The sequence below is a fragment of the Camelus dromedarius genome, chromosome 5 (assembly GCF_036321535.1).
Source record: "Camelus dromedarius isolate mCamDro1 chromosome 5, mCamDro1.pat, whole genome shotgun sequence".
Taxonomy (NCBI): domain Eukaryota; kingdom Metazoa; phylum Chordata; class Mammalia; order Artiodactyla; family Camelidae; genus Camelus; species Camelus dromedarius.
This window is the reverse complement of record NC_087440.1, coordinates 52,857,115-52,875,878: the sequence shown is the minus strand read 5'-3', so window position 1 is coordinate 52,875,878 and position 18,764 is coordinate 52,857,115. Positions and strand designations below refer to the sequence as shown.

Genomic DNA, 18,764 nt, shown 5'->3' with positions numbered 1-18,764 from the left:
AACTGAAAAGATCTGAGAATCAGAGGTCAGAGAAACATTATGGATGGGGAGTCTTTTGCATATTGTTTGTTTTTTGTGGGGGTGTATTTTTTTTTTTTTGGGTGGAACAGCGGTTCTCAGATTTGAACATGCATGAGAATCACCTGGAGGGTATGTTAAAGCCCAGTCTGCAGAGCCCACCTCCCAAGATTCTGATTGAGTAGGCATTGGGTGGGGTCAGAGAATGTATGATTCTAACAAGTTGCAAGTGATTCTGACACTGCCCGTCTAGGACCACACCTTGAAAAAGCACTGGCCTAGAGTACAGAAATCTTCAATTAAATGAGCAAAGAGGCTGTGTGGCTAGTGAGTGTCTGAGGCCATCTCACTGCTTAGTATGTGTTGGAGCCCTTCTCTCCCCTCAAGCTTCAGGAATACCTGGCCCAGTCAGCCTTTGATGGACATTTGGAACTAAATAATAGTCCTAACTGTTAGCCGTTTATTAATGTGGCTGAGTAGTACGTAATTAAAATCTACAGATGGCCCAGAAACTTCTTTAAAGTCAGTAACTGCAATCTTCTTGGGAATGTAAGGGGAAAAAAAAAGGAAAAGAGATTTTCCAGAATCTTCCCCTGCCTTAACTTGTCCCTGAGTATATTGAAAGAAGAATAAAGGCAAAACTGAGTCAGAAGTTGGAATCCTCCCATCAGTCTTACCTACTAAAAAGCTGCACAGCTCACCTCTCCCTGCCACTGCTTGACTTCAGCTCCTCCTCGCCTCTTTCCCTCCCTAACAGCAGGGCACACCCAGGCCTGCATATTATGGGGTCTTTGTGCCTCCTCCCAGTAGAAAGATCATCCAAAGGGGCCCTTTCTTCTCAGCTGATGCAGACCACTGTCAGGCAAGCAGCCAAACTAGTGAGTCCCACTTACTTCCTTAGCCAGTGCCCTGGTCTCCTGCACCAACTGAACAACCACTCCCACCTCATCTGATGCCCCTACCTGCCCACCCACAGTCCATGCCACCAGCATGACCTTCCTCCAACTCTATGCTGACTGCACCCTGGCTTCAAAGTCTCCAGCAAGTATGCAGGGCTTACAAGTGCCCCAACCCTCCTCTGCCACACCCAACACCCCTTATAGTATGAAAACTGCCTCTATTTTCAGCCTCTCTTCCTGACTCCTCTGCTCATAACTCCCAAGCTTCTGCCAAATGGAGCTGCTGGTTAAGCCTGGACATGCCATAGTCCTTTATTTCTGCCTGGCTTTACACATACCATTCCTTTAATCTAGAAAGCTTTCCCTTCATGCCTTTCCCCCTTGTTTTCTCAGCCCATTTCTATTCATTCTTTAAAAAAAAAATTTCATGTGAAAGAAATATTGACTTATTATTTTAAAACCTGGAATACAAAGAATTATGGGGAAAATGTCCATTAAAAAAGTTCACTGGGGTTCACACTTTCTTTATTTTTTCAAGATATTTTCTATGCATATGTATTTGTGGATCATACCTTAAAATAGTTTGTATCATGCTTTTTTTTCACCTAGAATTACAGTATAAGCTTTTTAATTTTTAGAAATTATTTGAAAATATTTTTTAATGGCTACATAATTTTCATGTATTTGTGTGTGTGTATATGTATATATATATATATATATATACACATATATATATATATTTGTTTGAGTTTAACCCTTGTTTCAGTCATCTAGATGGTTTCCTTTTCTTTTTTTTTTTTTTTTGCTATTATAAAGAACATTACAAGGAAGAGTTCTGCACATTAACTGTGACAGCCCCTCTGATTATTTTCTGGGAGAGAATTCTTGAGTGGAGTCACTGGAATGGAAAAAAACACTTTAGGCTCTTGATATGCACTGTCAGGTTGCTATCAAGAAAAGGTGGACACATTTACAAACTCACCAGGGGAGCATGAATATTCCTTTTACTTAATAACAGCCTCTCTGTTATTGAGAGTCATAATTATTTTTGTGTGTGGTCCTTGATAACTTGATTTTAATTTTGCACTTCTTTGATTGGACAGGAATTTTTTTCTACATTTATTAACTATATGTATTTCCTCTTATGTAAGCTGTCTATTTTTGTCCTTTGTTCAGTTTTCAACTAGGGGTCAAAATTCCTACCCGTCTTCAGCACTTGACTTAAGCATCGAGTATCAAGATGCTTAAGGTAAGCATCTTTTATAACCCCACATCCGGTCCCTAGTTGGCACTCCTCTTCTAATAGGACTGTGTGTGCACAAGTACTGTTGGAATTTCAATTCTGTGTTGTAATTGTTTACATCCCTGTCTCCTCCACTGGACAATAAGCAACTCTTAGGCTAGGACTGAGACTCATGTATTTTTTTCTCTTAGTACGTAATCAATTGCCTGGCACAAGGTATGTGTCAGTTAAGACTTACTTAATGATCTAATGAATCAATCAATGAAGAACATTGAAGAGTTAACTTTTAACGTGGATTTCATCCGGACGGTCTATCTATATTCTGTATTAAACAGAAAAGACTACCAAGTTCTTGGATAAACCTATGCAAATTTGTTTAAAAAATACATATGCTAATAGAAAAGCCTATAAAATCCCACGGTATTAAATCACTAGAGAATGAAAGACTGCTGGCAACTGTTCACTCAAAAAACAAAACCCCAAAACTAAACCCTTTCTTTCATTTAAAGAAAAGTAATTTTCTTTGCAAAATATTATAAAATTGTGTTTATTGATTTGTCTGGGAACTTTGAAATGATCTTGACAATTATCATAACACACCTTCCAAAAGGGGAGCGCAAAAAGATGCAATTCCTCTGACAATAAAATACAAATGTACTTACACATTAAATATACAAATGAGAGTTAAACTTGAAAACAAGTGCATTTTCCATCACGACACACTCTCAAATTATAATTCATGTATTCCTAACCTGGCCATTTCACAGTTTTGCTACAAACAAAAAATACACATATAGATCCAAGTTATACCACCTCTAAGATAAACCAGAGTGAAAAATGGGTCTACTGCTAAGCTGGATATAAGGCAAACACTCCGGTCTTTGAAAGGGATGGCTGAATGAGGGTCTCGGGCTACTCAAATGTAGCCAGCTTTCTAGCTCCGAGTCCGAGTGTGTCGGGTACAAGGGGACTCCAGAGATGTTGAAACCCCTCTGACACCCCTATATGTTCTTGTCACCGAAGGTGAGTGTTCTTACCTGCAAGCTGGGTCTACAGCCTCTTAATTGGTTTAACAGCTGCAGCCGTGTTTTCCCCACTTTTCCCTTTTGGTCATAGTGTTACTAACCTTTGTAAACACTTAAATGTGCAATTAAAGTGCTTGGTTGTGCTCCATCTGAGCTACATTCTGTTCTAGTTTGAAGGCCTGGCTCTCTGGAGCCTCAATAAGATCTTACTGTCGCCACCAAGAGCAGAACATGGCTGTGGACAGGTAGACGTGAAGGTCATTGCCATCGCTCCCAGCTGAGGCTGACTGAGTCCCGAGTGGGCCTGTTGCTGTGCTGAATGACAGGCTGGATCACAGGCATAAGCAGTAAAACGGCTCTCTGGGAATTCATACATCACTGTTTATCAAAGAACCATAAGTCCCTCCCCCAGCAAAGAATCCATAGATATGATAAATCTATAAAATGGAGTTTCCAAAAAGTGAAACATTTAGTAGCTCACTCCCAAATTTTCATTCCTACTGACACCCCTACCTCAAATCACAAGAAGTTGGACTTCAAATGATAAAAATAATTTTTTCTTCTCAGGGTTGTAGGCCATAGGTCACATCTTGCCCTGTGTTTACTTATTTATAGCTTCACCTCTTCACACAAGGCAGTGAGCATTCTCTCAGAGAATGGCTAGGGAGACAGACCCTCCAAACACCGGACCTGGTTATATTTCCCACTTCCCTTCTTGGAGGAGCAGCTATAATTCAGGCTATACCTGCACCAGTGGGCAAAGAAAAGACTTAAATGGGGGCAACTGTGATACAAAATAAACAAATGAGGTTCCCTAGAAATGAAGAGTGTAAGAAATTTTAAGAACACCCATCACATAGTTGTAAATGGTGGTGTTTCTACTGGATTTAAGTAAAGACCCAGACATCTCAAGACCTCTCTAAAAAATTAGGGACACCAAATGCAAATATTGGAACAATTAAAGCATTGTGTTAAGATTTTTAACATTGTTTATAGTATATGAAATTGCAGTTGCTATCAATAACTCAAAATCCACTGAATTGGTTCATGAATATAGAGTGACAACTCACTAAGGTCAATCAAATACTTTTGAAAATACATTTAGGCATCTTGTTATGATACAACTTTTAAGGATATAAACTGCAAGATTTTTTTTTATCACAATTCTTTGCCAGAAGATGCGATATATTCCTGAGCTTCCCAGAGAGAGTAAAACACTGTCACAGACTGGATTCCACATTACCTTGGCAAGAATCCCTGTGGCAATTTCTATACAGAAGAGGCCTTATGAAAATCTTGTGGAAAAGCATTCGAAATACTGACGTTCTGAAAATGATAAAAATCCATGGGTCCACAATTGAGATCACAGACAGAAAGCGCAAGGCTAGGAGGTCTTCAGCTTCTTCAGCAGTTGCATTTTTCTCACGGACAGTTTTAAATGCTCCATAGTAAGCACGATACTGTTTTCAAAGAAAAAGCATTTGATTAGGAGAGCGAAAGGTTGATGGCCGCAATACATTCGTTTACTTAGGAGATATTTGCTTTTCTGTAAGAATATGGAATCTTGGCTTGGAATATTCATTTTGGGTAAATCTATAAGTAGCTAAGGCCACTGCAGTGGATGGGTGCAAGTGAGGAGCCGGGAAGGTACAGGGCCGAGTGGGGAGGCTCAGTGGAAGTCAAGTCCTCCTGGGAGCCCCGACTAAGTCCCTGGAGCTGCTCTCCCTGGGGTGAGTGCTGCAGGGCAGGCTTTGCCAGGTCCCTGCCTGGCCATGCAGAGGAAGAGCTGAAGTGGGACAAACCCAGTGCACTGAATCCTTTACAAACAGGGTCACCACACTCCCATAGATACAAATTCTCTCCCTTCTTCTGTCTGCCTCCTGTCCTCTCTTCTTAGTTAGCCCTGAAATAAGTCACCTTTGTGAACTGTTACATGTGTGGAGACACCAATGAAACAGAAACCTTTAATCAATGGGAAGAGAGAGGAAATAGTCCAATGGGAAGACAGGAAACTTGGGAAAGAACTCAAGTCAACTCATGTAAATTACTCTACTCATTCTTAGCACAGATGCTTATCTTTCTGTGGTTGGCATCTTCTTTTCAGGCTAGGAAGGAAAAAACACACAGAAATATATGCCTACTTAACCTGTGCCCAGCCACACCTACTGTCTTGCTCTTTCGTGAGGTCTCTGTGGCCTCCTGGGGCCCTGCAAACTGCCTCATCCCTCATCTTTTCCTGCCATTCAGCTGTCACTCCTGTCAAGACCAGCAGGACTACTGCCTGCCACTCGCTTGGAGGCCAGCCACTTTTTCTCCCTGCTCTTACTTTACCTGTGCCCACTGAGATTCTGAATCCATCACGGGACAAAATGGACTGTAATGGGTCAGAAAATACGCAAATTCAAAGTTAATGGGAGGAAATAAGAATAAATGCACAGACCAGACTCATTCAAGGCAATCAAGGGATATGAGAAGACGCATGTTCCCATAATTGTATCCTTTTCTTTTTATTCTCTTTTCTATAGAGCATTTCAGCAGGCTCAGAGACTCCCAACTAATGCACTTAGGAAGGCAGATTTTTATCTGGAAGCCCTTCCCCCATATAATCATGACTTAATAATACTAAGTAATAATAATGGCGAATGCCCACACAGAACTTAATATTCCTGGGCGCGGTCCTAACCACTTTACTTTAAAAACTTCATTTCTTCTCCACAAAAGTCCCGAGATGTATGTTCATTATACCCATTTTACAGATGTGGAAAGTGATTACGTGCCCAAATCCTACCTTCTTTCCAGGTCGACTTAAAATATTACCCCCTTCATGAAGCCTCTTTGAAGTGATGGCCAAGCAAATCAGTTTTAGAGTTGGACTATCTGGGTTTGAATCCCCTCACTGACTGTGTGACTTCAGGCAAGTTATTCCTTTTCAGCATTTATACAATGGGGATAATTGCACCTACCTTCCAGGATTGTTATGAAGCTTGAATGAGATAGTATGAGTAAAACCTTCAGAACAAGTCCTAGCATATAATAATAACTCAACAATTAGCTAGTATTATTATTTTATCAATTAGAAGTGAATCCTTTTCTTCTCTAAACTCCCTTATGGCCCTAATCACTCCCTCTCACCCCCAGTATTACAGCTTATGTGATTTGAGAATGCTTCATTAGTTTGGATCTGGGTAACTGAATGACACTTATCAAGACAAATGCTTCTGTGCAGTATTTATCCATGTCAATTTTATTGCATATTATTAGGTTATTTGTATTTTTAAGTCACTTGATTTGTCTTCAAAGTGTATGAGTCTACACCTGACATTCTAATTTTATTTATTTATTTTTATTTGTGGGCTTTACTAAAAAAAATGACATAAATTTATTCATTTATGACAATGACCAAAGTACATATTTTATTCATTCTCACAAGATATCAGTTTGAACACATTCTACACTTTCGGAAAATCTCTGCTGATCAGGAGTATTCTCTAGAACATACTTTATAAACTGCTTCTCTAAGAGAGGGCTTGAATAATGAATAACCTCAGAATATACACCTGGCTTGGTTTTTTAAAAAAAATTTTAATTAATTAATTAATTAATTAATTAATTTTTTGTTTTGGGGGGAGATAATTATGTTTTTTATTTACTTATTTATTTTAATGGACATACTGGGGATTGAACCCAGGACCTTGAAAAAGCATGCACTCCACCACTGAGCTATACCCTCCCCAGCAACATCTGGCTTGTTTTAAATACCCAGTTCAAGTTATGCATAGAAAATCGATGTGAGAAGTGCGCCCTCTGTTGGAATTAGGGGTCCATGAAAAAAATGTTGCTGCTGCCAGAACAGCAACCTTGATTCCAATGCCCTTACCCATCCAGTTCATCCATCACAACATCCTAGATGCCACCCTTTATCTATCTCTTTAAGTCCACTTCCCACCCTTTTCTCTGGCCAGTTTCTCACTACTATCCCTTACACGACTTTAACAGCCTCCTCTGGAAGAAGCATCTCAACCATACCATCCAAAATGAAATACACACTCAAGTTATCTCAATGCACGCAGGATGTCTTCCACCACTTCTCTGTGTTGATGGATTCTGATATACGCAATTACACAAGCTTGTGCTTACCTTTACTTGGCTTCTAAACTTCTCAACTATTACATCGAATGTATACATGAACATCCTTTCTCATCCATCCCTGCTCCCTACCAACCTTCAAAACACAGTGGTTTTCTAAGGTGAAAATAATTTTGATGAAAATATGTTATACGCATTAGAGAACAAACTACAAACTGCCCCTAAAGTTCCCCCCATATTCTCTATACTTTCTTCTTATTGTATCAAATTGGAAATATGAGAATTCAATCTAGTTAAGTATCTTGCTCTAATCCAGCATTACAGCAAAGTTAACTTAAAAAAACCATATTCTAACAAACTTTTCATTGGCTTAATGAAATACAATATTTATGCTATGAACAGGTTTTGTTTTTTTGACATTTACCCCCTTCACACACAGCCTTATTTTTTTCCAGTCACTAAATCTGTTCCTTAGAAAAGTGGTTTTCAAAGAGTGAGGGTCTCTGATACCCCTTCTGTGGGGTCAAAGCTATTTTCATAAAAAGATGTTATTTTCCTTTTTCACTTTCATCCTCCCATAAGTGTACAATGTGAGTTTTACAGAGGCTGCCTGATGTGTAATGAATGACATCATCACTCTCATTGCTAATGGAACATGTACTGTGTACCCTTGCATTTTCTAGGCCCTTCTAAGGTAATAGGGTATATATATACACATTTTCAGAGACTGTTTTCAGTACTTTTGTGCTCTTAACATGTTTTCCCATGTTACCTGCTATAATCTCTGTAACTTCATTATCACACATTGAATCATTTTGAAATCCCAGCTCTCCTTTACCCATGCAAAAACACAAGAAATAAGTATATCTTAACTTGTTTTGTAATAATATTGAAAAATTTTCTTATTTTTACTTTCTAATATAATAAATTCTAATAGATATAATCCACATAAATAGAAGCTCTTTGGGTCCTTAAGGATTTATAAGAATAAAAAGGGGGTCCTTAGGCTAAAACAAATTTGAGAAGTACTGCTTTAAAATATAACACAAGAGCATATTTCTTAATTAATTTTCTATATCCAGAAGACAATAATAAGTAGAAGTTATAATTAATGATAATAATTAGTGATACTAATTTTTTTGAGGCCAGGCACCTGGTTAAGGTATTTTGTGTATACATATTACTTCAAATCTTCATAACTATCTTACAAAACAAGAATGGTTATCCTCGTTACAGATGAGGAAACAGGTTTGAAAGGGTTAGTAAGCTGCTATTATAGTTAATAAGTGATGACGTCTGATTCAAACCCATGTCTGATGCTAAAGCCCTTATTCTTTCTAGAAAATGATAGTTCCTGTGAAGAATACTGTCTGCTTTGCACATCTCTGGAACTTTACAAGTTCTTTAGAAAATCATTTTCAAATCCATTATTTCCTTCAATCCTCACAAGCCCCTATGAGTTGTTCACCTTTCCTTAGAGGCGTGTCCTGATGTAATGTTTTTTCCACTGTATCATGCTGCTTTCTGCATTATTCGTACTAAAACATTCAAACTCAGGACATAATTCTGCACATTTGGCTATTTTCTGTTTTTATCACATTTAAGGTGAGTAAGGCTATTACTTTAGAGCAGGAGTCTGCAAATGTATTCTGTAAAGTGCCGAAGAGCAAATATTTTAGGTTTCATGGGGCAAGAGGCAAATAGTGAATATCTGGTGAGTACTTACCAACAAGAGAGAAAACACATTTCCACAATTTTTTTAAAGCAAGTTTTCTTTTATTTTAGTTTTTGTCCCTGTAAATTTTTTTTTAAAAAATTGTTTATTTATTTTTGGGAGGGAGGTAATTAGTTTTATTTAGTTATTTGCAGTGGAAGTATCGGGGATTGAACCCACGACCTTGGGCATGCTAAGCAGCCATTCTACCACTGACTATACTCTCCTCCCTCATTTCCACAATGTTTATTGATGAAATTCAAAATGTAATAATAACAATTGAGTACAACTATTTGGTAATACATGCCTACTAAGGGGAAGACTGACTCTTTTCCTTGAAATCATTATTTGATTTAGTTGAGGGTTCAGAGTTCATATCCTCTATTATCAAATTGATGGCAAATATTCATTTACAGAAACCATTCTTAACTTCAGGGCCGCCCAAGAACAGTGGGCATGTCTTTGTCCTGTGGGCTGTGGTTTGCCAACTCCTGCTTTAGAGTGTGGTTCTCCAAATGTGATCCCCAGATCAGCAGGTGAGGTAGAAGCTGCTAAATTCTTCAAAAATGTCTGAATTAGAAACTCTGGGGAAGGGGCCCAGCCATCTCTGTTTTTAAAAGCTCTGCTGATGAGTCTGAGTGTGCTCGAGTCTGAAAAACACAGCTAGATTTCAAATTCCTATACCTGTATCTGTATCTATAGATACAGACGTATTTATTTATTTATTTGGGGGCGTTCTAATCCTAACCCTGCATGATGATGCTACAGACAACTCTTTGCCACACACTAGGGCCTTCATTTAAGAGAAAAATCACATTTTATTTCACCTTCGTCCACCCTTGAAAGTAATGTCCAAAACTGCTACGCTGCCGCAAGAAACTTGACTTTCTTATTCAAGATGTCTCTGGACTCCAAAGACCCTGACTTGGCAATGAATTTATTTAAATGTTGTGCATGTTGAACAAGTACACGATGGAGTCGGGAGAGGGAGAGGATTAACGCTGAAAAAGTTTTCTCAAGCCTAAATCACTCCTAGGTGTCTCCGCCAGGATCTCAGTAGGAAACGCCTTCAAAACAACGAGGTAATTCAATCTGCACCACTACCCCCATTAGCAAATTGAATGCCAAGATAATGGCTTTCATGTCACCTCGCTCGCCAAGATAGAAACAAAGCCTGTCAAGACAGGTTTTCAAAACGACATCACCAAGTGAAACGTACGTACACATCTGCTAGTCCAAACAGCCTCTCAGCCTCCACTGCCGCCACCTCCCGCGGCGGCAGAGCCCGAAAACAGCGTCCGCCACTCCTCCAAGTTTACGCACGAGTTTTAAAAAAACAAAACCTATGCTTTCAGTTACTCACCTCTGCAAAATCACTCTGGGAGGATTACACCTTCCCTTATTCTCTTTCTACGCCAACACTCGGGAGAAGAATTCCCAGATGCCATTTGCCCATTTCTGGTGCCACTAAAATCACGGGCGGGTCTAACGAAGTAAAACATGGTTTAGCCATCGGGAAGTGGTAGAGGACTCCTATTGCCAAGGAGGAACCAAGTTCTGCTCCTCAAAGTTCTGAGGTGCAAAAATAATCCTGAGATTTTCCCAGAAGGAAGCAGAGAGGAGGGGGTTCTGTCAACTGGAGAGGTTTTGAGGGGCTAAGGGGACACCATCGGGTTAGGGCTTTCTCTTTCTTTTTGCGGCATTCTCTCTTTTCGCTCAACAAATTGGGTTCTAAGTCCTCGGGGCTGTGGAGGGTACCCTATGCAGGGCGCGCAACAACAAACTCTGCTGGCTCTTCTTGCGCCGCGTCCCAAGCCCTCCACCCTACCCTCCCGACACCCTCAATCCCACGCACTCCGGTCTCCCGCAGCCTTGGCGCGGAGCGACTCACAACTAAAGGCAGGGAGCACATGGTGAAGAGCACGGTCATGAGGGCCAACAGCAGGAGATGATCCAGCTCCTCCAGGGGCTGCGAGGTCGCCTCCTTCTCTCGGGCGCCAGGCTCCGCGCGGTCCCTGGGACCCGAGCGCGGGAGCCTCCTAAGCCGGCGGTGCATCGCGTAGAGGTTGCGCATGGCGCTCAGGTTGCACAGCACGATGGCGAGAACCAGCAGCGCCAAGAGGCTGGCGTAGAGCACCGAGTAGCTCAGCACCGACAACGAGCGCTCCTCGTGGACCATTTGGATGAAGCACCAGGTGCCAGGGCAGTACTGCACGAACTTCCCGAAGCCCGCGAAGGGCAGCGCGCAGAAAGCCAGGCAGAAGGCGCCCACGACGGGTGCCACTAGCGCGCCCCGGCGCGGGGTGATGTGCCGTCGGTAGAAGAAGGGGTGCCCCAGGGAAAGCCAGCACTCCAGGGCCATGGCCAGGAGCTGCAGCGTCGAGGCGAGCCCGAAGAAGGACATGATGAAGGCGAAGGCTTGGCACAGCGAGCTGCCCGATGCAGGCACGAGCGCCTGCAGGCTTCGGTTCTGCGCGTAGGCGGCCAGCACGAAGGGGCTCACGAGGGACTTGCCCAGCAAGTCGGTGACCGTCAGGCCGCACACCAGCACATAGAAGACCGAAGGCGGTGCGCGCGGTGGGCGCGGCGGGCGCGGCGGACACGACCCCAGCCCAGAGCGCGCCAGCAGCCCCAGGGCCAGCAGGTTGCCCAAGAGGCCCGCGCTGAAGAGCACCCCGCCCATCGTCGCCGAGTTGCCCTTCTCCACCGAGGTGGTATTGTGGCACCGGTAGACCGGTAGCTTCATGGCGGGCGGCGCAGCAGGCCCACGGGGAGGCTGCGGAACGGCCGGGGCCCCGGCGTCGGGATGCGGAGGAGCCCCCCACGGCCCAGCGCGCCGCTTGCCGAGAGAAGCTGCGCCGCGGAGGAAGCTCCGCGGGCGGCGGGGTGTTCCCCTAGGCAGTCGCTTCCTATGTAAACTCGCCCGTCACACCCCGCCCCCAAGGGCGGGACCCACGGCGGGTGCGCACGCCGCGCAGGTTTTGCAGAGCCGCGGGCAGCCGAGCGAAGAGTTCGGCCGCGACGCGCCGGGTCCTGAGGAGAGACCGACCCTCAGGCCCAGAGTCGGAAGGAAAGAAGAAAAGTAGCCAGAGCCCCAGCACCCAAGGCCAGTCCTTCCCGGGAGGCAAGAGAACTAATGAAATAGAGGAGTAATTAAGTAGCGGCCACTAGGGAGGAGGTGGTGGTGTGGTGGGAGTTTGGTGGTGGCCGAGAACTCGGAAGATGAGCGCGGAGGGGAGGCTCAGAAAGCGCTCCCACTAGTTTTTGAATTAGTAGGTTAAGGAGGGGGAAAGGCCGATATTTGCATAACACTTAAGCCTTAGCTCGCATTCTCTTTGAGATCTTAAAACAGCAACAGTGAGCTTCTTTGCAAATGTGAGGTAACAGATCTTAGAAGGTTATGTCGTCCCCCAAGGTGACAGGTAGTACTTGGCCAAGCTGGACCTGGAACCCGGATCTTCTATTTATAGAGTCCATCTGTCTTGCTTCCATGGTTTCTCCTCTCAAGATTATAGGGAAGTGGTTCCAGGGAAAACCAAGAGATATTGGGTACCATGAATCACAGTGGTTGTGTAGACACGTGGGAGATGGATGGCTAAGAGCACTGATGCTGTCAACAGAGAGACCTGGGTTTAAGTCCCAGTTCTGCTACTCACTGCCTGTGTGACCCTGAGGGAGTTACTTAACCTCACAAAAAGTAACATCTAACCAGCCTGCTTGGCTCTTTTGAGGCATAGGGATAACATATGTAAAGTGTAGAGACATAGGAAGTGCTCAGTAGGACACAATTGTGAGCATTCTCCCATGTTTTAGAAAGATTTTATTATTATTATTATTGAAGTATAGTCAGTTTTCAATGTTGTGTTAATTTCTGGTGTACAACATAGTGATTCAGCTATATATACATGTATATGTGTGTGTGTGTGTGTGTGTGTGTGTGTGTATTTTCCTTTTCCTTACAAGGTACTGAATATAATTCCCTGTGCTACAGGGTAGGACCTTGTTGGTTATCTATCTTATATATATTAGTTAGTATCTGCAACCATAGTTAGTATCTGGAAACCATGTTTGTTTTCTATGCCTAAGAGTCTATTTCTGTTTTGTAAATAAGTCCATTTTTGTCACTTTTTAAGATTCCACATAAGAGTGAAATCAAATGGTATTTTTCTTTCTCTTTCTGGCTTACTTCACTTAGTATGATAATCTCCAGGTCCATCTGTGTTGCTGCAAATGATGTTATTTTATTCTTTTTTATGGCCAAATAGTATTCCATTGTATACATATACCACAACTTCTTCAGTCATTTGTCAATGGACATTTAAATTGCTTCCATGTGTTGACTATTGTAAATAGTACTGCTATAAATATTAGGGTGCATGTATCTTTTTGAATGAGAGTAGGAAGGCTGTTTTAGTAGCTAATGTCTAACTGCAGTTTTTAGCATGAATTTTGAAAGTAGAAAATAGTAGACTTGGTTTGGAGCTTTTTCGCTCTGATTTGTGATACTAGGAAACATTTCTTCCCTTCTGGCCTTGGACTTGGGTGTATCATAGAGGTAGGGAATTAACTGTGATAAGTGTGACCTGTTTCTTTAATTAACACTTGATACTCTAGGAGAGAAACTGGCTTTGATGTGAAATTTGAATAGGATGACTGGGCTCCTGTTACATAAGCAATAAAATTATGCCTTGGCTTGAAGAAGCTCATTTTTAGGTTCAGTGCCTGTTGCCGTGGGCAGACTCAGGGAGGAAGTAAGAGTCTTGGGCTTAAATGTAAAAGCCTTTGAGTGTAGCCCGAGAGGCTGCTTTCAGACTGAAAGCCTGGCCAGGAATTCAGGCTATGGCATGGAGACAAAAGAGTTCAAGCTTTGGAATCAGATAGTTCTGAACTAGCTGTGTGACCCGGGGGGTAGTTTACTCATCTGTCCGAAGTTTATTTCCTTAAAAATAGGATATGGGACTTATTAGGACCTCGTGGGGTTGTTGTGAAATTGAGAAAGCATAAAGTGTTTGGCATAGGCTAATTAAAATAACATTTATAGGCCCTTATTTATATATGCTGAGCACTCTAATCCTTATACACCTATTGACTCAATTAATAGAACATCTTCCATGGGCTTAGTTTCTGTCTCCCTCTCATTGCCACCTCTCCTCCCTACCTCCAACCCCTAATGAGCAAGGATGGATTTGGAAGAGTTCCATTCAAGTTGATGAGGTGAAGGAGGGAACAGGCCCTATAACCAAAAGACACAAGAATCTGATGCAATCTGACATCTCCTCTTCAGACAGACACACATTTGCATCATTTATACTACTTACAGTATGTTTCCAGTTTCCTAAAGTCCCAGCAAGCTGCCCTGAGGAAGCCCAGTGGATTCTGGCTTAAGACTCTTCCTCTAAGGACATCGTACAGGGATGTTCTCTGAAGCATCTCTACCCCTATTTTTTGCAGTCTTGTTTTTCTGCTCTAGCTGCCTCGACCACCATACCTCTTCCAAGAATATAAATAACCTTTTGGAAACAACTCCAAAGTGTGACTGAAGGGACAGCTGTGAATCCTTAACATGATCTACGTATGTCATGCTTTAAAGGTTGATGGCTTTGAATGGACACAATTCAGGAAACCACAGGCTTCCTCCTGGCCAGCGTACTGGCCTTTACCATGGGGTTTCCGGCTGCTTTCCTGCCCATTTGCTCTTGTTCGCCCTGCCCTGTTCTCAGGCTTCACTTTGCAGTCTCCTGTCCCTCCTCCTAAGAACTCTTATTTTACAGCTTCACTGTACAGCCAAGAAAAGTAAATTTGTTCACACATCTCAAGTATTTTTTGAACTCTTACTTTGTGCCGGGCTTAGGGGTGAGATACGTGGGCCCTGAGGAACACACAGCAAGTAAAGGAAGGCAAAGGTCATGTCATGTGACTTTTACATGGTTATACATTTTTATATCCATTTTCAGAGTAACAAGGTTAAGCTTGCTCTTTCTTTCTTTCCTTCTTTCTCTTTCTTTTTTCCCCTCTAAGAGGGAAACTGCTAATGAAAATATCTTCGGCTCAGTTACATAATAAAGTTATCTTCATTGTCTGCAGAGCTGCTTAATTTGGGTTATGAGACAAATCTTCTGGGAAAATATATATGGTATAATTTGAACTGACATCTGAATATATAATTATATTATGACTTTGTAAATGTAAAAAATATATATGTTCCTGGATAAGAACTAGAAGTTGACATAGGCAAATAAAACAATTTAAACTTGAGAAGGGATAGTGGAAAAACTTTTCCTGGGGTTTGTGATATTTTCACTGTGGGTATCTGTTTATCTAAAAAGATTTTAAACAGAAAGCAAGTGTAGGCTCATGGCCAGATTTTACAAAGAGGAAAATAGGAAAAAAATATTTCCTGGATCCATCCTGACTATGCTTCTAAGTCTTATCCATCCCTCAGTCCCACTGAACTCCAAGCAGTGTTTTAGGCTGGGGATTGTGATGAGCAGAGAAGAGAGACAAGGAAAGCTAAAACATAGAGGGCAAACTTAGCATCTGATTTTGGAGCATCTGCTGGGTGCTAGCGGCCGTGCTATATGCTTCTCCACATGCAGGGAGTGGGGTGGTGGCAGAGCAGTATGGTGGGGCTGGGAAAGGTGTCAGGAGTCATACTGTGTGAATTCAGAGCTCGGCTTTGCCCCATGTCAGCTCTGCACCCTTGAGCAACCTTCTAAGCTTTCTAAACCTCAGTTTCCTTGTCTGTAGAAATGGAGGGAAGAGGAATAATTGTACTGAACTCACGAGGTAATTATGTGGCTTAAATGAAAAAAGTAATCTGCATAGAGCAGTCATTCTCAACCTTGGCTACACTTTATTTTTTTAATTGAAGTATAACTGATTTACAATATTATGTTAGTTTCAGGTCTATGGAAAAGTGATTCAGTTATATATATATATATATATATTTAAACATTTTTTATTGATTTATAATCATTTTACAATGTTGTGTCAAATTCCAGTGTAGAGCACAATTTTTCAGTTATACATGAACATATATATATTCATTGTCACATTTTTTTCTCTGTGAGCTACCATAAGATCTTGTATATATTTCCCTGTGCTATACAGTATAATCTTGTTTATCTATTCTACAATTTTGAAATCCCAGTCTATCTCTTCCCACCCCCTGCCCCCTTGGCAACCGCAAGTTTATATTCTATGTCTGTGAGTCTATTTCTGTTTTGTATTTATGCTTTGTTTGCTTTTGTTTTTGTTTTGTTTTGTTTTAGATTCCACATATGAGTGATCTCATACGGTATTTTTCTTTCTCTTTCTGGCTTATATATATACATAATTTCAGATTATTTTCCATTATAAGTTATTAGAAGATATTGACTATTTCCCCCTATGTTATACAGTAAATCCCTCTTGCTTATCTATTTTATACATAGTAATATGTATTTGTTAATCCCATACTACTAATTTATCCCTCCCCCCACTTTCCTCTTTGGTAACCATAAGTTTGTTTTCTATGTCTTTGAGTCTGTTTCTATTTTGTATATAGATTCATTTGTATTATTTTTTAGATTCCAAATATAAGTGATATACATTTGTCTTTCTCTGTCTGACTTACTTCACGTGGTATATTTTCTAGTTGCTGCAAAAGGCAACATTTCATTCTTTTTTAATGGCTGCATAATATCCCATTGTATACACACACACACACACACACACACACACACATTTATAGGCATCTTCTTATCCAATCATCTGTTAATGGACACTTTGGTTGCCTCCATGTCTCGGCTATTGTATGTAGGTTGGCTGCATTTCAGAATCACTTAGAAAGCTTGAAACCTTTCTGATGCTTCAATACCTCCAACCAATTACATCAGACTCTCAGGGAGTGCCCTCCAGGCTTCATTACACTATGCTGTTAAGGTGAGAACCACTGGACAAGAATGTTCAGTGTAGTGCTGTGGCTTGCTCTGCATGGCTCTGTTAGTGGTGTCAATGTTTTTATTCTTACCAACAGCACCAGAGAAGTTTTCCTTCTTTCTCTCCTGTTTTTCAGCTAAGGGAAATGAGACTCAGGTTAAGAACTTCTTCAGGTTCACATAACTAGTAGGTGATGAGGATAGAATGGCATCCAGGTCTTTTGGATTCCCCAAGCCTCTGTTTTGGTGAAGGAGGAGAGCAGAGAAGACAAGAGGGTGAGAGAGAAAGGAAGGACCCTGCGATTTTCTGTAATTGCTCAGAAGTCAGGGGGCAGAACTGCCTCAGGGTCAGACGGCATGTCAGTTGCCTGCATTTCTGCTGGTCGCATATGTCATTTGGCTAAGTCTGCACAAATGTCATATCAGTATCTGTTCGGTAAAGTTTGAAGGTGGTTTTAGTAAAGTCTTCATTTGGTCTGATTCTAATTTCTGCTTTTTAGGGTCCCCTAGTCTTTTATCCCACCAGAAGTTTCATTTTGATATTTTTTGCTGCCAAAGCGAGTGATCAAATCCTCCAGAGATTCTGGGGAGTGTGTGTGTCTTGGCGAACCTCGGTTGACCTTCTGTGTCCAAGTATAAATCGAAATCAGGATTTCTGTATGTTCGGGACGTAGAGAAAACGTATTCTCAATAATAGCTTGGCTGTAGTTTAAACCCAGAATGAATTTTTGAAAATGCTTTTTGGTGATGATCTGGGAGTAAATAAATGGTGGAATAATAAAATTTTGTTAACCCAATTATTGGCTGATTACTGAGATATTCTAGCAGTTTGCTTGTGAGTCTAAGGGGCTGTTGGCAGGTGTGGCTGGATTGTGCCCTATAAAGCAGACCCTGAGATGGAGATTAGCGTGTAGGATATTTATTTCGGAGATTAACACCTGTGAAAGGGAAGGAACAGAAGCAGGATTTGAGCAGAGGGAGAAGTCAGGCAGGGATACAGTTTCAATAGAAGTCCTGAACCAACCTGACTAGAAGCTCAGAAGCTGCAAGAGGCCCTCAGAACTGCCCTGGGTTGAGGGTGAGGGCCTTATCACCGTGGGTGGGCTAGGTACTGGGGGTCCAGGGAAGGGCACAAGGCCTTGGGTGCAGCAACTCTCTTGAGATAAGGCAACGCCTGGAGTGGGCTGACAACTAAGGGATCTGGTTGGTGCATCGCAGCATCTAAGACCAGGACAGTGCTGGTGGGCATCTCAGCTGAGACCCAGAGGCAGTGGGCCCTTAAGCTCCACCTACCCTTGCCTCAGGTTAAAGGAGCCTCCCTCAGCCCCTTTCTGGTGACCCCAGGCAGGTTAGGCCAATGCCTAGGTCACAGCCGTCCAATGCTATTTTTTGATTCATACCTTTTTTGACATCTCTTTCCTTAACATAGTCTTGGGTTTTTATTTCACCTGCCTGAACCCTCACCAGTCTTCTTCAGATTCTTCCGGGAAGTTCCTCACCCTCATCCCCAAACCTAAGAAACACACTCTCAGTCTCCCTCAAAGCCTCATTGCATTTACTGTATTGTATTATATGGTGTAAGACATGCAGGGGCTGGGTCTTAATTCAACTTTGTCCCTCACATCCCAGCACACACAGCTAGCCATACAACAGGCTCTCAATAAATATTTACTAAATGAGTGAATAACCATGGTACCTTCTACTATTTTCCCTTGTCCCAAAATACTCTATCTTGAGTCTTAAACAATTTTGATCTTTTATTCTAAGAAGCTAAGATATTGTTCTGTATTCATCAACCAGGCAGAAATCCCAGGTCAAATAAATTTAAGTTGTATGCAAATGTAAGTCTGGGTCTCAAAC

The 18,764-nt window shown here is 41.8% G+C and overlaps 1 protein-coding gene and 1 pseudogene across 2 annotated transcripts; one reads left to right on the top strand and one right to left on the bottom strand.

Annotated features, from left to right (window-relative positions):
• Positions 1 to 2,691: 2,691 nt before the first annotated feature.
• PTGDR (prostaglandin D2 receptor) lies at positions 2,692 to 11,856 on the bottom strand. 2 transcript variants are annotated; one of them, XR_010380964.1, is made up of 3 exons: positions 10,877 to 11,856; positions 10,349 to 10,470; positions 4,509 to 4,645 (listed from the first exon to the last, which is right to left on the bottom strand). XR_010380964.1 is itself a non-coding variant. In XM_010982918.3 (2 exons), the coding sequence occupies exons 1-2, from the start codon at positions 11,729 to 11,731 to the stop codon at positions 4,406 to 4,408; spliced, it is 1,095 nt and encodes a 364-aa protein (XP_010981220.2). In that variant the 5' UTR covers positions 11,732 to 11,856; the 3' UTR covers positions 2,692 to 4,405. The 2 variants fall into 2 exon arrangements, 1 of the variants encoding a protein (XP_010981220.2); XM_010982918.3 differs by lacking the exon at positions 10,349 to 10,470 and having other exon boundaries at positions 2,692 to 4,645.
• Positions 11,730 to 18,764, top strand: part of LOC105091470 (NADH dehydrogenase [ubiquinone] 1 beta subcomplex subunit 8, mitochondrial-like) — a 32,246-nt pseudogene continuing 25,211 nt past the window's right edge.